This window comes from Rhinoderma darwinii, chromosome 1, assembly GCF_050947455.1.
Source record: "Rhinoderma darwinii isolate aRhiDar2 chromosome 1, aRhiDar2.hap1, whole genome shotgun sequence".
NCBI classification, from domain to species: Eukaryota; Metazoa; Chordata; class Amphibia; order Anura; family Rhinodermatidae; genus Rhinoderma; species Rhinoderma darwinii.
Window position 1 is genome coordinate 182,777,568 of NC_134687.1, and position 14,081 is coordinate 182,791,648.

The 14,081-nt window shown below is 43.0% G+C and overlaps 1 protein-coding gene across 1 annotated transcript in view; it reads right to left on the reverse strand.

Annotated features, from left to right (window-relative positions):
• METAP1 (methionyl aminopeptidase 1) overlaps nucleotides 1–14,081 on the reverse strand; it is a 79,580-nt gene that overhangs the window by 40,362 nt on the left and 25,137 nt on the right. Inside the window, exon 6 of the mRNA XM_075860642.1 lies at nucleotides 11,882–11,965. Within this exon, the coding sequence (XP_075716757.1) occupies nucleotides 11,882–11,965 (84 nt within the window). The remainder of the gene's footprint in view (nucleotides 1–11,881; nucleotides 11,966–14,081) is intronic.

Genomic DNA, 14,081 nt, shown 5'->3' on the forward strand with positions numbered 1-14,081 from the left:
TAGTCGTCCAGACTACACAAACTTCTGGTACTATATAAGAATGTTAGGGTCTAGGCAATTTCTCTCACATGCAATTTGACAAACATCTGCACGTGGGCCATGTTGGCCAGTCTACTTAGGTCTGAGGGCATAATACTCTGATAAATGTTTGATAAGTTTCAAGTCCTCCATGAGATGCTAGTTAGAAAACTCCACCAGAATCACTAATCTATACCAGCAAGAACGCCATAAGGAATGCAATCTAATAAAAGCTCCTGGCAGGGGGAACGAAACATCAGAAAAGAGAACCTTTAACCCCTTCCCGCTTTGGCCACTTTTGACCTTCCTGAGAGCGCCTCATTTTTCAAAAAGGACATGTTTCACTATGTGGTAATAACTTCGGAATGCTTTCACCTATCACAGAGATTCTGAGATTGAATTCTCGTGACACATTGGACTTTATGTTACTGCCAAAATTTGCTCGATACATTCAGTATTTAATTGTGAAAAACACCAAAATTTAGTGAAAAATTGCAAAAATTTGCATTTTTCTAAGTTTAAATGTATCTGCTTGTAAGACAGGCAGTTACCACACAAAATTGTTGTTAATTAACATCCCCCATATGTCTACCTTAGAGATCAGCATAGTTTTTTTTTTAATATAGTTTTATTTTTCCAGGACGTTACAAGGCTTAGAACTTTAGCGGACGTTACAAGGCTTAGAACTTTAGCGGACGTTACAAGGCTGAGAAATCTCACATTTTCAGGAAAATTTCAAAAGGCTATTTTTACAGGGGGCAGCTTAGTTGTGAAGTGGCATTGAGGGCTTTAAATATTAGACATAAGTCACCCCATTTTAAAAACTTCACCCCTCAAAAGTATTCAAAACAGCATTTAGAAAGTTTAACCCTTTAGAAATTTCACCGGAATTAAAGCAAAGTAGAGGTGAATTTCTGGAAAAAAAAAAGGAAAATTTGTACATTTCATTTTTAATCCATTTTTTTTTTTTGTAACACAGACGGTTTTAACAGAGAAATGCAACTCAGTATTTATTGCCCAGAGTCTGAAGTTTTTAGAATTATCCTAAATGTGGTCCTAGTGTGCTAATGACTTAAGCACCAGCCTCAGAAGCAAAGAAGCACCTAGTGGATCTTGGGGCCTCCTTTTAATTAAAAAATATTTTAGGCACCATGTCCGGTTTGAAGGGCTCTTGCGGTGCCCAAAGAGTGGAAATACCCCAAAAGTGACCCCATTTGGGAAACTAGACCCCTCAAAGAAATTATCTAGGGGTATAGGGAGCATTTTGACCCCACAGGTTTATTGCAGGAATTATTGGAAGTAGGTCGTGAAAATTAAAACCTACATTCTTTCAAAGAAAGTGTAGGTTTAGCTAATTTTTTCTCATTTCCACAAGGACTAGAGGAGAAAAAGCAATGCCACATTTGTAAAGCAATTTCTCCCGATTGAAACACCCCCCCCCCCCTCCCCACATGTGGTCCTAAATGGCTGTTTGGACACACGGCAGGGCTTAGAAGGGAAAGAGCGCCATTTGGAGCTCAAATTTAGCAGGAATGGTTTGCGGAGGCCATGTCACATTTGTAAAGCCCCCGTTGGGACAAAACAGTGGAAACCTCCCACAAGTGACCCCATTTTGGAAACTACACCCCTTGAGGAATTAATCTATGGGTGTAGTGAGCATTTTCACCCTACAGGTGTTTTATAGATTTTATTAGAATTGGGCAGTGAAGATAAAAAAATCCTTTTTCTTCAATAAGACGTAGCTGTAGCTCAAAATTTTTAATTTTCTCAATATGAAAAAAAAAAAAAAAAAAAAAAAAGAACCACAATGTTTGTAAAGCAATTTCTCCTGAGTACGGCAATACCCCATATGTGGTCATAAACTGCTGTTTGGGCACACGGCAGGGCTCAGGAGGGAAGGAGCGCCATTTGGCTTTTGGAGTGCAGATTTTGCTGGATTGGTTTCTGGGCACTGTCACATTTGCAAAGCCCCTGTGGGACCAAAACAGTGGAAACCCCCACAAACTACTCCATTTTGGAAACTACACCCCTCAAGGTATTCACCTAGTGGTATAGCGAGCATTTTAACCCTGCAGGTGTTTTGCAACATAGAGTGCACACTAATTTCTGCAGAGTGAAAATGTTACTTTTTCCATACATATGCCAATATGTGGTGGCCAGTTTGTGCCACCATAACAAGACAGCTCTCCAATTATTATGCTGTTTCCCGGTTTTAGAAACACCCTACATGTGGCCCTAATCTTTTGCCTGGGCTATCGACAGGGCTCAGTAGTGAGAGTACCATGTGAAATTGAGGCCTAATTTGGCAACTTACACAGTATTGGTTCACAATTGCAGAGGCTCTGATGTGAAATAAAAAAAAACTGCTGAGAAATGACCCCATTTTGTAAACTGCACCCCTCAAGGCATTTATTAAGGGGTGTAGTGAGCATTTTCACCCCACAGGTCTTTTCCAGAAATGAATGTGCTATTGTTGGACGAGCTATAGTTTTTATAGGTACCACTTTTGGATACATGCGTCTTATAGATGACTTTTTATTTCAATTTTTGAAAGACAAAGTGACAAAGAAAAAAAAAGAAAAGCAATTCTGCCATTTTTTATGTTTTGTTTTGTTTTTGTTTTTTACAGAGTTCACTGCGAGTGACAAATATAATATTTTTATAGTTCAGGTAGTTACGGACGCAGCGATACAAAATAGGTATGATTTTATATCTTTTCAATAATAAATGACTTTATAAGGAAAATAGGGCGATATTGTTTTAGGTTATTACTTAAAAACTTATTTTATTTTTTACAACTTTTGTTAACGTTTTTTTTTTTTTTACACTTTGTAGTCCCACTTGGGGACTTGAAGATCCAACTGTTTGATGTTCTAACACATTCACTACCTATGTAGTGCAATGTATTAGAACTGCCAGTTATTCACTTACAGCAAGACGATCAGGCTCCGGCCAGGGCCTAATCGGCTTCCGTAATGGCAGACAGGAGGCCATTGTTAGGCCTCCTGTTGCCATAGTAGCAGTTGGCAGCCTTGCCATTTGCAGCCACCGGCAACCCGGCAATCACGTTGCTGGGGTGCCAGTAGCTAAAAACTCCTCGCATGCTGCGATCTCTATTGAATGCAGCATCTGAGGGGTTAATCGGCCAGATCGGATGCTAGCTCGGGCCCTGGCCGACACTTCTGGGTGTCAGCTGTAACACACAGCTGGCACCCGACTAATGGTGCGGGCTCAGCTCCTGAGCCTGCACCATCACCGCGACGTAATGGTACTGTACTTTGCAGGAAGCCCTGCCAGACAGTGCCGTATATATATATATACATACACATACATACACAGCGGATGTCGGGAAGGGGTTAAGAGAAAAATAAAAAATAAATAAAAAAATTTTTTTTTAGTGTAGTTGTCCAGCATGAACTAATTCTGGAATTTCAGGGCAATGAGAAAAATAGCAGAATTCTGTACACTATATCTAATACCATCAAGAAATTAATACGAGCTCTCAATGAGATAAAACAGGATCTAGGATTACACAATGCTATTTGATTTGGAAAATCATTCAAGGAACAATATTGGGACTCAGAAGTCTCTCTCCGGAGTAGATATTGTGTAAACTACTCGTAAACCACATATATACATATATCCAAGAAAAAGAACGAAGCAGAACCCAAAAAAATGTGGGTATTTATTATATGTGTATTATTACACTTTTTTTTCTCTGAACTATATGTTAATTTGTAAACACTGATTGCTTGGGATTTGCCTGACACACACACGACTTGAAAAAGCCGTCAGAGGTGAAACGTTGTAGTGGATGTTAATAGAATAAACCAAAGTTTTTTTGAGTGCCGCTTCGTTCTCTTTTTCTTGGATATAGGTTCTACAAGGAGGGGTCACTCCTTGTTTGGAAGCGTAGCACCGGCCTTCATAGGCAAAATAACCACAGTGCTGCTCCCACTTTTGACTTGTGTATACATATATATATTTTAGTATTTTTCGGACTAGAAGACACACCCAGGTTTTAGACAACAGAAAATAGAAAAAAATTCAATACTTTGCTACTTTTATAAATAAAAAAATATTTGTTCTGTTTCACTACATTCTGAGAGCCATAACGTTTACATTTTTTTTATCAATCTGCGATGTGAGGGCTTATTTTTTGTGGGACGAGCTGTAGTTTGTATTGGCACCATTTTTGGGTACATACGATTTTTTATCACTTTACTTTTTTATCACTTTTTTTTTACGCCATTCACTGCGCGAGTCAAATAATGGTATAGTTTGGACTTTTACGGACGCAGCGATAACAATTTTTTTTATATTTTTTTTTTTTATATTGTGCTTGGGAGAAGATGGGGAAAAGCTTTTAGGGTTTTTTTTTAACTTAATTTTTTTTTACACTTATAAAATTGTGTAAAAAAAATAAATAAAAAAAAAAAGATGGGTCAATTTTCTAGTTCCCCTAGAGAGCTACCTTAACTCCCATAGTAGTGAATGGCAGTTACAGAAGCAGCGCAGCATACGAGCTACGCTGTATCCGCAACTACTATTCAGTTCCATGGGAGTTACGGAAACAGCGTAGCTCAGCGAGTTATGCCGTTTCCGTAATGCAACCATGTACGTGGTTATCGTAGCTAACTAGTTCCGTTAACAGCGTAGCTTGCGGTTGTACGCCGTTTCCGTAACTCCCATTCACGTCTATGGGAGTTACAGAAGACGCGTAGCTCAGCGAGCACTCTGCTGTTTCCATAACTCCTGACCACCTAATCAGGAAGTGGCCGGCAGACAGCGGAGCAGAGTAAGACAGAACGGGGTTTAGGAGGCCCCGTTCTAGAGATCGGTGCGGGTCCCAGAGGTGGGACCCGCACCTATCTTAATTTTATGACATATCCTATCGCCATTTTTTGTGTGCTGTATATTTGCAGTCAGAGGTGTTCTTGCAAATGCATACACTTTTTTTTATCATTTTGTTGGAATGTGCTGTTCAAACTTGTGTTTATGTGATTCATATATGTGGAGTTAGTGACTGCCTCCAGTTTTTGTAATTGCACTCCTCCCATTCTGCCCTGGGTGATTTTAATTAGTTTAATGCTGGTTCCTACCATCCCTAGATAAATGTAGGCTTAGTCCCAGTTCTGGGTGTATGTCTAGAGTAGGTCCCCACCTTATAGAGGTCGCCTTGTCGTGACAGGTCGGCAAACACTTTTTTTTATCAAAATGTGCACTAAGAACCTCCCTATTGTAAGTAGATTTGGCATGTAATGCATATTTATTTATATTTAGCGTTTTAGGTTACATTAGTGTTCGCAGTGTGCGGTCACCATTTTTTGTTTGATGTGGATATGTCATAAATGCCCTTTATGGGAAGCCCCCTATAAATGCCACGGTCCCTATTGCCAGTGGCATTTAACTAAATGGCCAGGTACTGCACGGTCGAGCAGCTTGTCCGTTTTAAACCACTGCTGACACCTGCAGTATATGGAGCGGGCTCAGCGCGTGAGCCCGCTCCACTCCAAACATCATCGCCTCCCCATGAAGTGCTGGCACATCATGGGTCGGGAAGGGGTTAAGTAAGGAAGCAGACAGGGGGCACAGCACTAAGACACAGGGCCTTTTTAGCAAGATTTATTCTTGCTAAAAACCATCTTATAGTCTGAAAAATACCACACACACAGAATTAGAATATATCAAAATGTTAGTTTATTTTAGTAATTCAATTAAAAAAGTGAAACTCATATAGATTCATTACACACAGTGATCTGTTTCCAGCATTTTTTTTCTTTTAATGTTTATGATTATGGCTAACAGTTAATTTAAACCCAAAATGTAGTTTCTCAGAAAATGTGAATATTGGGTAAAAGTTGAAGATTGTAGACTCATGGTGTCACTCTAATCAGTTAATCAACACAAAACACCTGCAAAGGTTTCCTAAGGCGGGATTCACACGACCGTGTCGTTCCCGAGCCCGAGTGTCGGCCGGTAAAATCGGCCATTTTGCCCGGCCGGTTTGCATAAAGTTATGCATCCGTGCCGGGCCGGGCAGATCCGGACAGTGACATCAGCGGCAGCTCCTGAAGGGGAATCCCCATGTGTTCGGGGATTCCGCTTCAGGAGTTTCCCCTGATGTCACTGCCCAGATATGGACAGAGACATCAAGCGCTCTGTCCAGGAGCGGAATCCCCGAAAGCACGGGGATTCCGCTCCTTCTAGGAGCTAAAGTGCGGCTAGCACATAGCAGAGCGGGGAGATACCTCCCTGCTCTGCTATAGTGGCGTCGCTACAGTAGCAGCAGCCGCAGCAGCTGCTGCTGCTGCTACTACTACTAGCGGCGCCATCGAAGGTGTCGCCGAGCCAGGGTGCTTTTAACAAGCAGGGGAAGGGAGCCAGCGCAGCGCTCCCTTCCACCTGCTGTACACCCCGGCCCTGCAGCACAGTGTACAGCGATGCCATTCGTCAGAATGGCATCAACTCCTCCTCACATGCACTCTGCGCTGTGAGGAGGAGGAGATAGAGCGCAAGCGCCGGGAAACCCGGCCATCACTCGGAACACATTCCGGTGATGGCCGTGTAATACCCGGCCCCATAGACTTGTATGGGAGCCGGGCGGCCGGGTGCCCGGGCAAAGATAGAGCATGTCCTATTTTTTGACAGCCGGATTTTCCGGCCGTCAAAAAATCGGTCGTGTGAATAGCCCCATTAGGGGTCTATCATTCCTAATGCAGCCGGGTGCCGGCCGATTTATGAACGGCCGGCACCCGGCCGGGAAACCCTGCCGTGTGAATGAGGCCTTAGCCTCTACAAGGACTGGTCTGCTGCTCCGAGGTCCAAAGTCCTGTTTTCAGATGAAAGTAAATTTTGCATTTCATTGGGAAATCTCAGTCCCGGAGTCCGGAGGAAGAGTGGAGAGGCATCAATCCAAGTTGCTTGCGGTCCAGTGTGAAGTTTCCAGTCAGTGATGGTTTGGGAAGCCATGTCATCGGCTGGTGTTGGTCCACTGTGTTATATCAAGTCCAGCGTCAGCGCAGCCGTCTACCAGGAAATTTTCGAGCACTTCATGCTTCCCTCTGCTGACAAGCTTTATGGAGATGCTGATTTCATTTTCCAGCAGGACTTGGCACCTGCCCACACTGCCAAAAGTACCAATATCTGGTTTAATAACCACAGTATCACTGCTCTTGATTGACCAGCATACTCGCCTGACCTAAACCCCATAGAGAATCTATGGGATATTGTCAAGAGGAAGAGGAGACACCAGACCCAACAATGCAGATGAGCTGAAGGCCGCTATCAAAGCAACCTGGGCTTCCATAACACCTCAGCAGTGCCACAGGCTGATCGCCTCCATGCCACGCCACATTGATGCAGTAATTCATGCCAAAGGAGCCCCGACCAAGTATTGAGTGCATATACTGTACATACTTTTCAGTAGACAAACATTTCAGTATTAAGACATTTTTGAAATTAGGCTTATTTAATATTCCAATTTTCCAAGACACTAAATTTCGGGTTTTCATTAACTGTTGGTCATAATCTTCAACATTAAAAGAAAAAAATGCTGTAAATAGATCACGCTGTGTGTAATGAATCCATATAATATAAGAGCTCCACTTTTTGAATTGAATTACTGAAATAGATCAAAAAGTTAATTTAATTAATTAAGAAGAACTAGTAAATATGAGCTGCTGTCATCAGAGCCGTCAGTCCAGATCACCGATAGGTTCGCTTACTACGGCATTATGCAGCTTCTATGTATAGTGGAAACCCAAAAGCTGCTGGGCACAACAATGAATACAATTTTTAAAACATGTCAATTGCAAAAAAAATGTATAAACAAAAGCGTTTAACAACCCTTAGATGCAGCTCTAAATAGCAAGCCCGGCAACTAAGTGGTTTTGGAGGGAGGGGACGCCCCCTCACCACACGAGCACCCTGCGATGCGATAGCAGGGTGCCGATGGCCTCTATGACAGCCTGGGGCCTAACAAAGGACCCGAGGTATGCCTCTAGTTAATGCCCGTTAGGCCATGCCAGACTCATGGCCTAACAGATGCCTGTCCATTTTAGTAATGAATTCTCCGTAATATATATATAGAAAAGAGAGAGGGAGATTTTAACTATACTAAGAGTTCACAGAGGAGATCCTTTATACATACAAGGAGAGCTTTTTCCTGATCCATTGGACAGCAAGCTTTAAAGGTTGTCAGAGAAAACGGGTGACATCCATACGGGTAGGGGGGCATTGAGCACCATACTCTTGTACCTGTTGGTCACTTATTATTATTACCTGTTGGTCACTAACTTGTAAGGATCTCCAGACACAAAAATTGATGAACACTCTTCATTCATTATATACACGCATGAACTGCTGTTAATGTCGTATCACCTCATGATACTGGATACAGGCTATGAATGAGCATCAAAACTTCAGTGCACTTGCTACTTTTTATATATATTGTCTGTACATTTATGTTTTTTCTAAAGTAATTTTCTTAAGAGAAACAAGTAAAAGCTATATTTTATATACAAAAAACTGCCTGTCCATTTTACACTGATCGGCAATAATACACTGCAATTAGGAAGTATTGCAGTGTACTATAAAAGTGATCAAACGATCGCATAGTGAGGTCACAAGCAAAAAAAAAAAAAAAAAGTTACACATTTGGTAACGACCCCAACTATAAGGCTATCACATTACATTTAACCTGCTTGTCGAAAGCCGTAAAACAAAAAACAAAAAAAACAAACAGAATTGCCGGTTTCTGTTAATCCTGCCTTAAAAAAAAAATAAAAAAGCTATGGCTCTTGAAATGTTGACAGACAAATAATTTTGAGAAAAACTTTACTGTTCAATAGTTACAAAACGTAATAAAACTATATAAATTTGCCATCTTCGCAATCGTAACGACCCGTTGAATAAGGTTGTTATTTATACTACGTTTTACGGTAAACGACGTAAATTAAGTATGCAATGGAGTGGCGAAATTGCTGTTTTTTTTTTACCTCCCATAAAAAGTTAAATAAATAATATGTACCCCAAAATGGTGCTATTAAAAAATACAACTTGTCCTTTTACAGCAATGTCGACGCCCCAAAAATAAAAAAAAGATTCCTTTTGAGTCAGATTTTATTTCTGCGTGACAAGAAAATGCCGTGTGAACTCCACCTACGGCCTAGTTCAGAGTTTGTTTTTTGCCCTCGGCTACTGAATCTAAAGCAAAAAAAAAAAAAAAAAATGCAAAAAAACGTTCAAAACGCGCAAAGGGGTTTTTCTGCCTCCCATTGATTTCATTGGGAGGTCAGAGGCAGAAAACGTTTGAAGAAACTGCATACCGCTGTTTTTCTTCAGCGAGCTGCCAAAAGCTGCCCAGGAGGAAAATATAAAGCCTCTGCCTCCCAATGAAATCAATGGGGGGGGGGGTGATATGGGCTGATTCTGACTCAGTTTACACATCAAAATCAGTGCCAAACAACTCCGCACGAATAGACCCCAAGGGCTTATTTAGACGAACGTGTAATACGTCCGTGCAACGTGCGTAATTTCTCACGCGCCTCGCACGGACCTATGTTAGTCTATGGGGCCGTGCATACTGTCCGTGAGTTTCACGCAGCGTATGTCCGCTGCGTAAAACTCACGACATGTCCTATATTTGTGCGTTGTTCGCACATCACGCACCCATCGAAGTCAATGGGTGCGTGAAAATCACACGTAGCACTTCCGTGTGACGCTCGTGATTCGCGCAACAGCAGTAAAAAGCATGAATGAAAACAGAAAAGCACCATGTGCTTCTCTGTTTACAAACATACAGTGTCATAATGATGGCGGCTGCGCAAAAATCAGGCGCGCTTTTGGCGCGCGCAAAATGCACACGCTCGTGTAAATCCGGCCTTAGAGTTATGGTAGTACCGCACACTGAGATGCGGACATCAGGTTTAGGTAAATTAGTAAATGATAGGAACAGAAGGAGCTCAGTTTGAGAAAGATTTAGTTACAGATAGAGAGGACATGATGTTAGAGACAGCGGACAGACAATCACTGGTGTTTTGTAGTAGATCAGGGGTGATGTCATGGGACGAGGCATATAATTGGGTGTCAGTGTGGAGATGGTACTGGAAGCCAAATCTGCTGATGGTTAGTCCAATTGGGGCTGTGTAGAGCGAATAGAGGAGCGGACCTAGGCCTGATCCCTGAGGAACCCCAAAAGCAAGGAGAAGAGGTAGAAACAATGATTGACACAATGAACAAGCAGTCAGAGAGATCGGAAGAAAGCCAAGAGAGCAGTATTCTTGAAGGCTATGTAACACCTTAAGGCCTCATGCACACGAACATAAAAACGCCCGTAATTACGGGCCCATAGACTTCTATTGGCCACGGGTACCTCCCCGTATGCCCAGTTGAAAAATATAGAACATGTCCTATTTCAGGCCATAATAACGGCACAGGCAGGCCCACAGAAGTCTATGGGGCTCCCGTAATTACGGTAGAGTTGCTAGGTGACGTCAGGGGGTAGTCACTGTCCAGGGTGCTGAAAGAGTTAAACGATTGGCGTTAACTCTTTCAGCACCCTGGACAGTGACTACCGATCACAATATAGATCGTGTTAAAAAAAAAAAAAAATAGAAGTTCATCCTTACCCAGAACTCCCTGCTTCTTCCTCCAGTCCGGCCTCTCGGGATAAAGTTTCAGCCCATGTGACCGCTGCAGCCAATCACTGCTTGCAGCGGTCACATGGACTGCCACGTCATCCAGGGAGGTCGGGCTGAATGTCGAAAGAGGGACGCGTCACCAAGACAACGGCCGGGTAAGTATGAATTTCTTTTACTTTTACTACGGAAAGGGCTGCCCAGTTTCTTTATCCTGCACGGATAGAGAGATGGGGCTGCAGATTAGTGCAGTGCAATTTTGCAGCGAATACTGGACCCGTATTTACGGGCACGGGTCGAATACGTGTGACCAAGGACTCGTAGTTACGGGAGAAAAAAAAAATACGTTCGTGTGCATGAGGCCTAAGAAGAATATATATATATTTTTTTAAAACTAAATAATTGTATTGAGTGCTTTAAGCAACTTTTTTACATTACATCTTCTACGTATCCTGTATACATAGAAGCTGTTGCCTCTCGCTCATTAGTCCTGGCATCCTATAGGCCTATTACTTTAACCAATGTAGAGAGGAATAGTCTGCAAACATATAAATACTCTTTAATTTTCAAATGGGATGTTTGGTCTTGCCCAAAACGTGGAGATAGACAATGAAATGTTGGAATCTAAGGGTAAGTACCCATGCTGCATTAGAGGGCATAGCTGGCTATCTTAGAATAGTGTTAGAACACCGTGCCCATACTGACCTCTGTCCACAACTGTAAACGCCTACAATAGGCATGTAAGCATCAGAACGGTGTTATGTGGTCTCATCGCATTTTCTTTTACACCATGTGGATGTTCTTGTGGGACATTTTTGGTCCCGGCATTCACGTTCGTGTTACTTTGACAAGTACCACCTACCTAAACATTGTTGCAGACCCTTCATGGCAATGGTATTCCCTAATGACAGTGGCCTCTTTCAGCACGATAACGTAACCCGCCACACTGCAAAAATTGTTCAGGAATGGTTTTAAGAACATGATCGTTCGAAACGTTCACTTTGCCTCCAAATTCCCCAGATCTCAAGCCGAGTGAGTATCTGTGGGATGTGCTGGTAAAACAAGCCTGATCACTGAAGGCCCCACCTCCCCACTTACAGGAATTAAAGGACCTGCAGTTGTAACTATCTATACATACATATATATATATATATATATATATATATATATACACACACACACACACACACACACACACACACACACACACAAAGATGACTCACCAAATGTACTGCATGGTCGATCTCTTCAGTAGTGACGCCAGCCCTCACCATCATAGCAGCCACTCCCAGCACTTCTCTTGCCAGCTACAAGGTGAAAGAGGTAATTAACACTTGGAATACAGAAGACCACCTCTATTACATATAAAGAGTTAACAGATCGCACTTACATATTAGCTACAGAACATTAGCATTTTCAGTTGAGTACTTATTCTGGAGAAATATCTTGAGCCTCTAGAAACATTTCTTGTAAATTAATTTTTTTAAAAGGTTTCCTTTATTAGTTCATTAAAGTCACAGTAGAGAAATCAGGAAATACTTTCACATTCCTATTGAAACCCACAAAAGGACATTTGTGGGTTGGAGTAATTTTTGCAGTAATCCTTCCGGTATAAACCCATGGGCAGGGAGGTATTACACTTGAGCGGCTCATCAGTACACACAAAAAAAAAAAAACAGGAAAAAACAAGCACTCAGACGTCTATATGAAAAAATATATACGTTTAATGAAATATTTACATGAAAGGGGCGTGGCTTGGCGCGCAACGGGAGCAGTCACATGACTTGAGCGCTCCGCTGTGGTCCCGTGCTATATTGATCCTGTGAACATCCTAATCGTTCCTTACCTTCATCATTACGTCCCGGAGATCCAGGCAGCAGTCGGGCGGTAAGAGGGGAGTTATGGGCCCCACGAGAGGCCAAACGGCCACGGAAAAGCTACAGAGCTATGCCCAGGAATATACCAAAGATGGCGGCCGTGCTTCTCTGCAGCAGCGCTCAAAGGGCAGTGAGACGCCTGGAGGGACTTCCTCTTCTTCAGCGGCGGTGGAGGAGACAGAGCCGGAACCTACCCCGACGGAGGTGATGAATAAACTCCTGGCAGCCATATCAGCATGCAAGACCTCGCTGACCGGTAAGATGGAGGAAGTGAAAATTGATATAGGCCTTATCAGGCAGGATATGCAGGCCTTGAGAGAACGAGTGACACATTTGGAAGATAGAGTGTCAGGGGTGGAAGACAGGACGGCAGCCATGCCACGTGCGATTACGGATCTGGAATCCATGACTGAGTTATTAAAACAAAAAAATGATGATTTGGAAAACAGGCTGCGCCGGAATAATATCCGGATAATAGGAATGCCTGAGAAGACGGAGGGCCAAGATCCGGGCGAATTCATATCTAAGTGGTTGAAAGAGATACTGCCAGATGCACCTTCTTCGCAGGCCTTTGCAGTAGAAAGGGCGCACAGAGTGCCGGCAAGACCACCTCCACCTGGGGCCCCTCCGAGGCCGATGCTGGCCCGGTTGCTTAATTGTAACGACAGGGACATGATCCTACGGCAAGCCCGCCGACTGCAAGGAATTAGGTATAATGGCGTCGCTATCTCCATATTCCCGGATTTCTCGGCTGATCTACAAAAGCGTAGAGCTACGTTCATGGCGGTGAAAAGGCGGCTGAGGGATCTCAATATCCCATATTCCATGGCGTATCCTGCAAGGCTGCGGGTAGTGGATAACGACCGTTCTATCTTTTTTAACTCTCCGGTGGAGGCCGACGATTGGGTGAGAGGGAAGAGATCGCCCCGCCGCGTGAGATTCCTTTGGAGGGTGAGGATGGAAAGTGCAGGAATTTCAAGATGGTGCTGGAGTTCCTCATGCGCCTGATGCAGGCTAAAGGTTTTTTTGTTGGTTGGTCTCCTGTGTTTAAGGAGGGATTCCAATGTTACGGTACACCCAGCTTGGAAGATTTATCCGGCGGTTGGATAGATCTGGAGGCCCTGAAAAGGGTCATTCTTATCCTCCCCATTTCATTTGGATGGACTGCCAGGACTACCAATCCGTTTCCATTCTGATCACGGTGCTTGGCCTGTACTGGGAAGGAGTGATCCGGCCGAAGTGAAGAAGGGATCTCAGTTGAGAAATCGCAGGAGAAGATCCTGGTATCTGCACAGGAAGCATATTGTGGTTAAATAGTACTGATGTATTGTTTAAACAGATGATTGATTTATAGTCCTGTGCGAATTTCTGGAAAGGGCTTAAGATGTAATGTGGTGTTTAAGGATGCAGATAGGGAAGGATACGTTAACACTGCCTAATAGCACGAGGCCTTCCCCGTTACTCTTTAGTGCCACGAGGAGGGCATGATTCGGCAATGGCCTATGTGTCATCTCGCATTGCCGATACAATTTACTGTTTATATGTT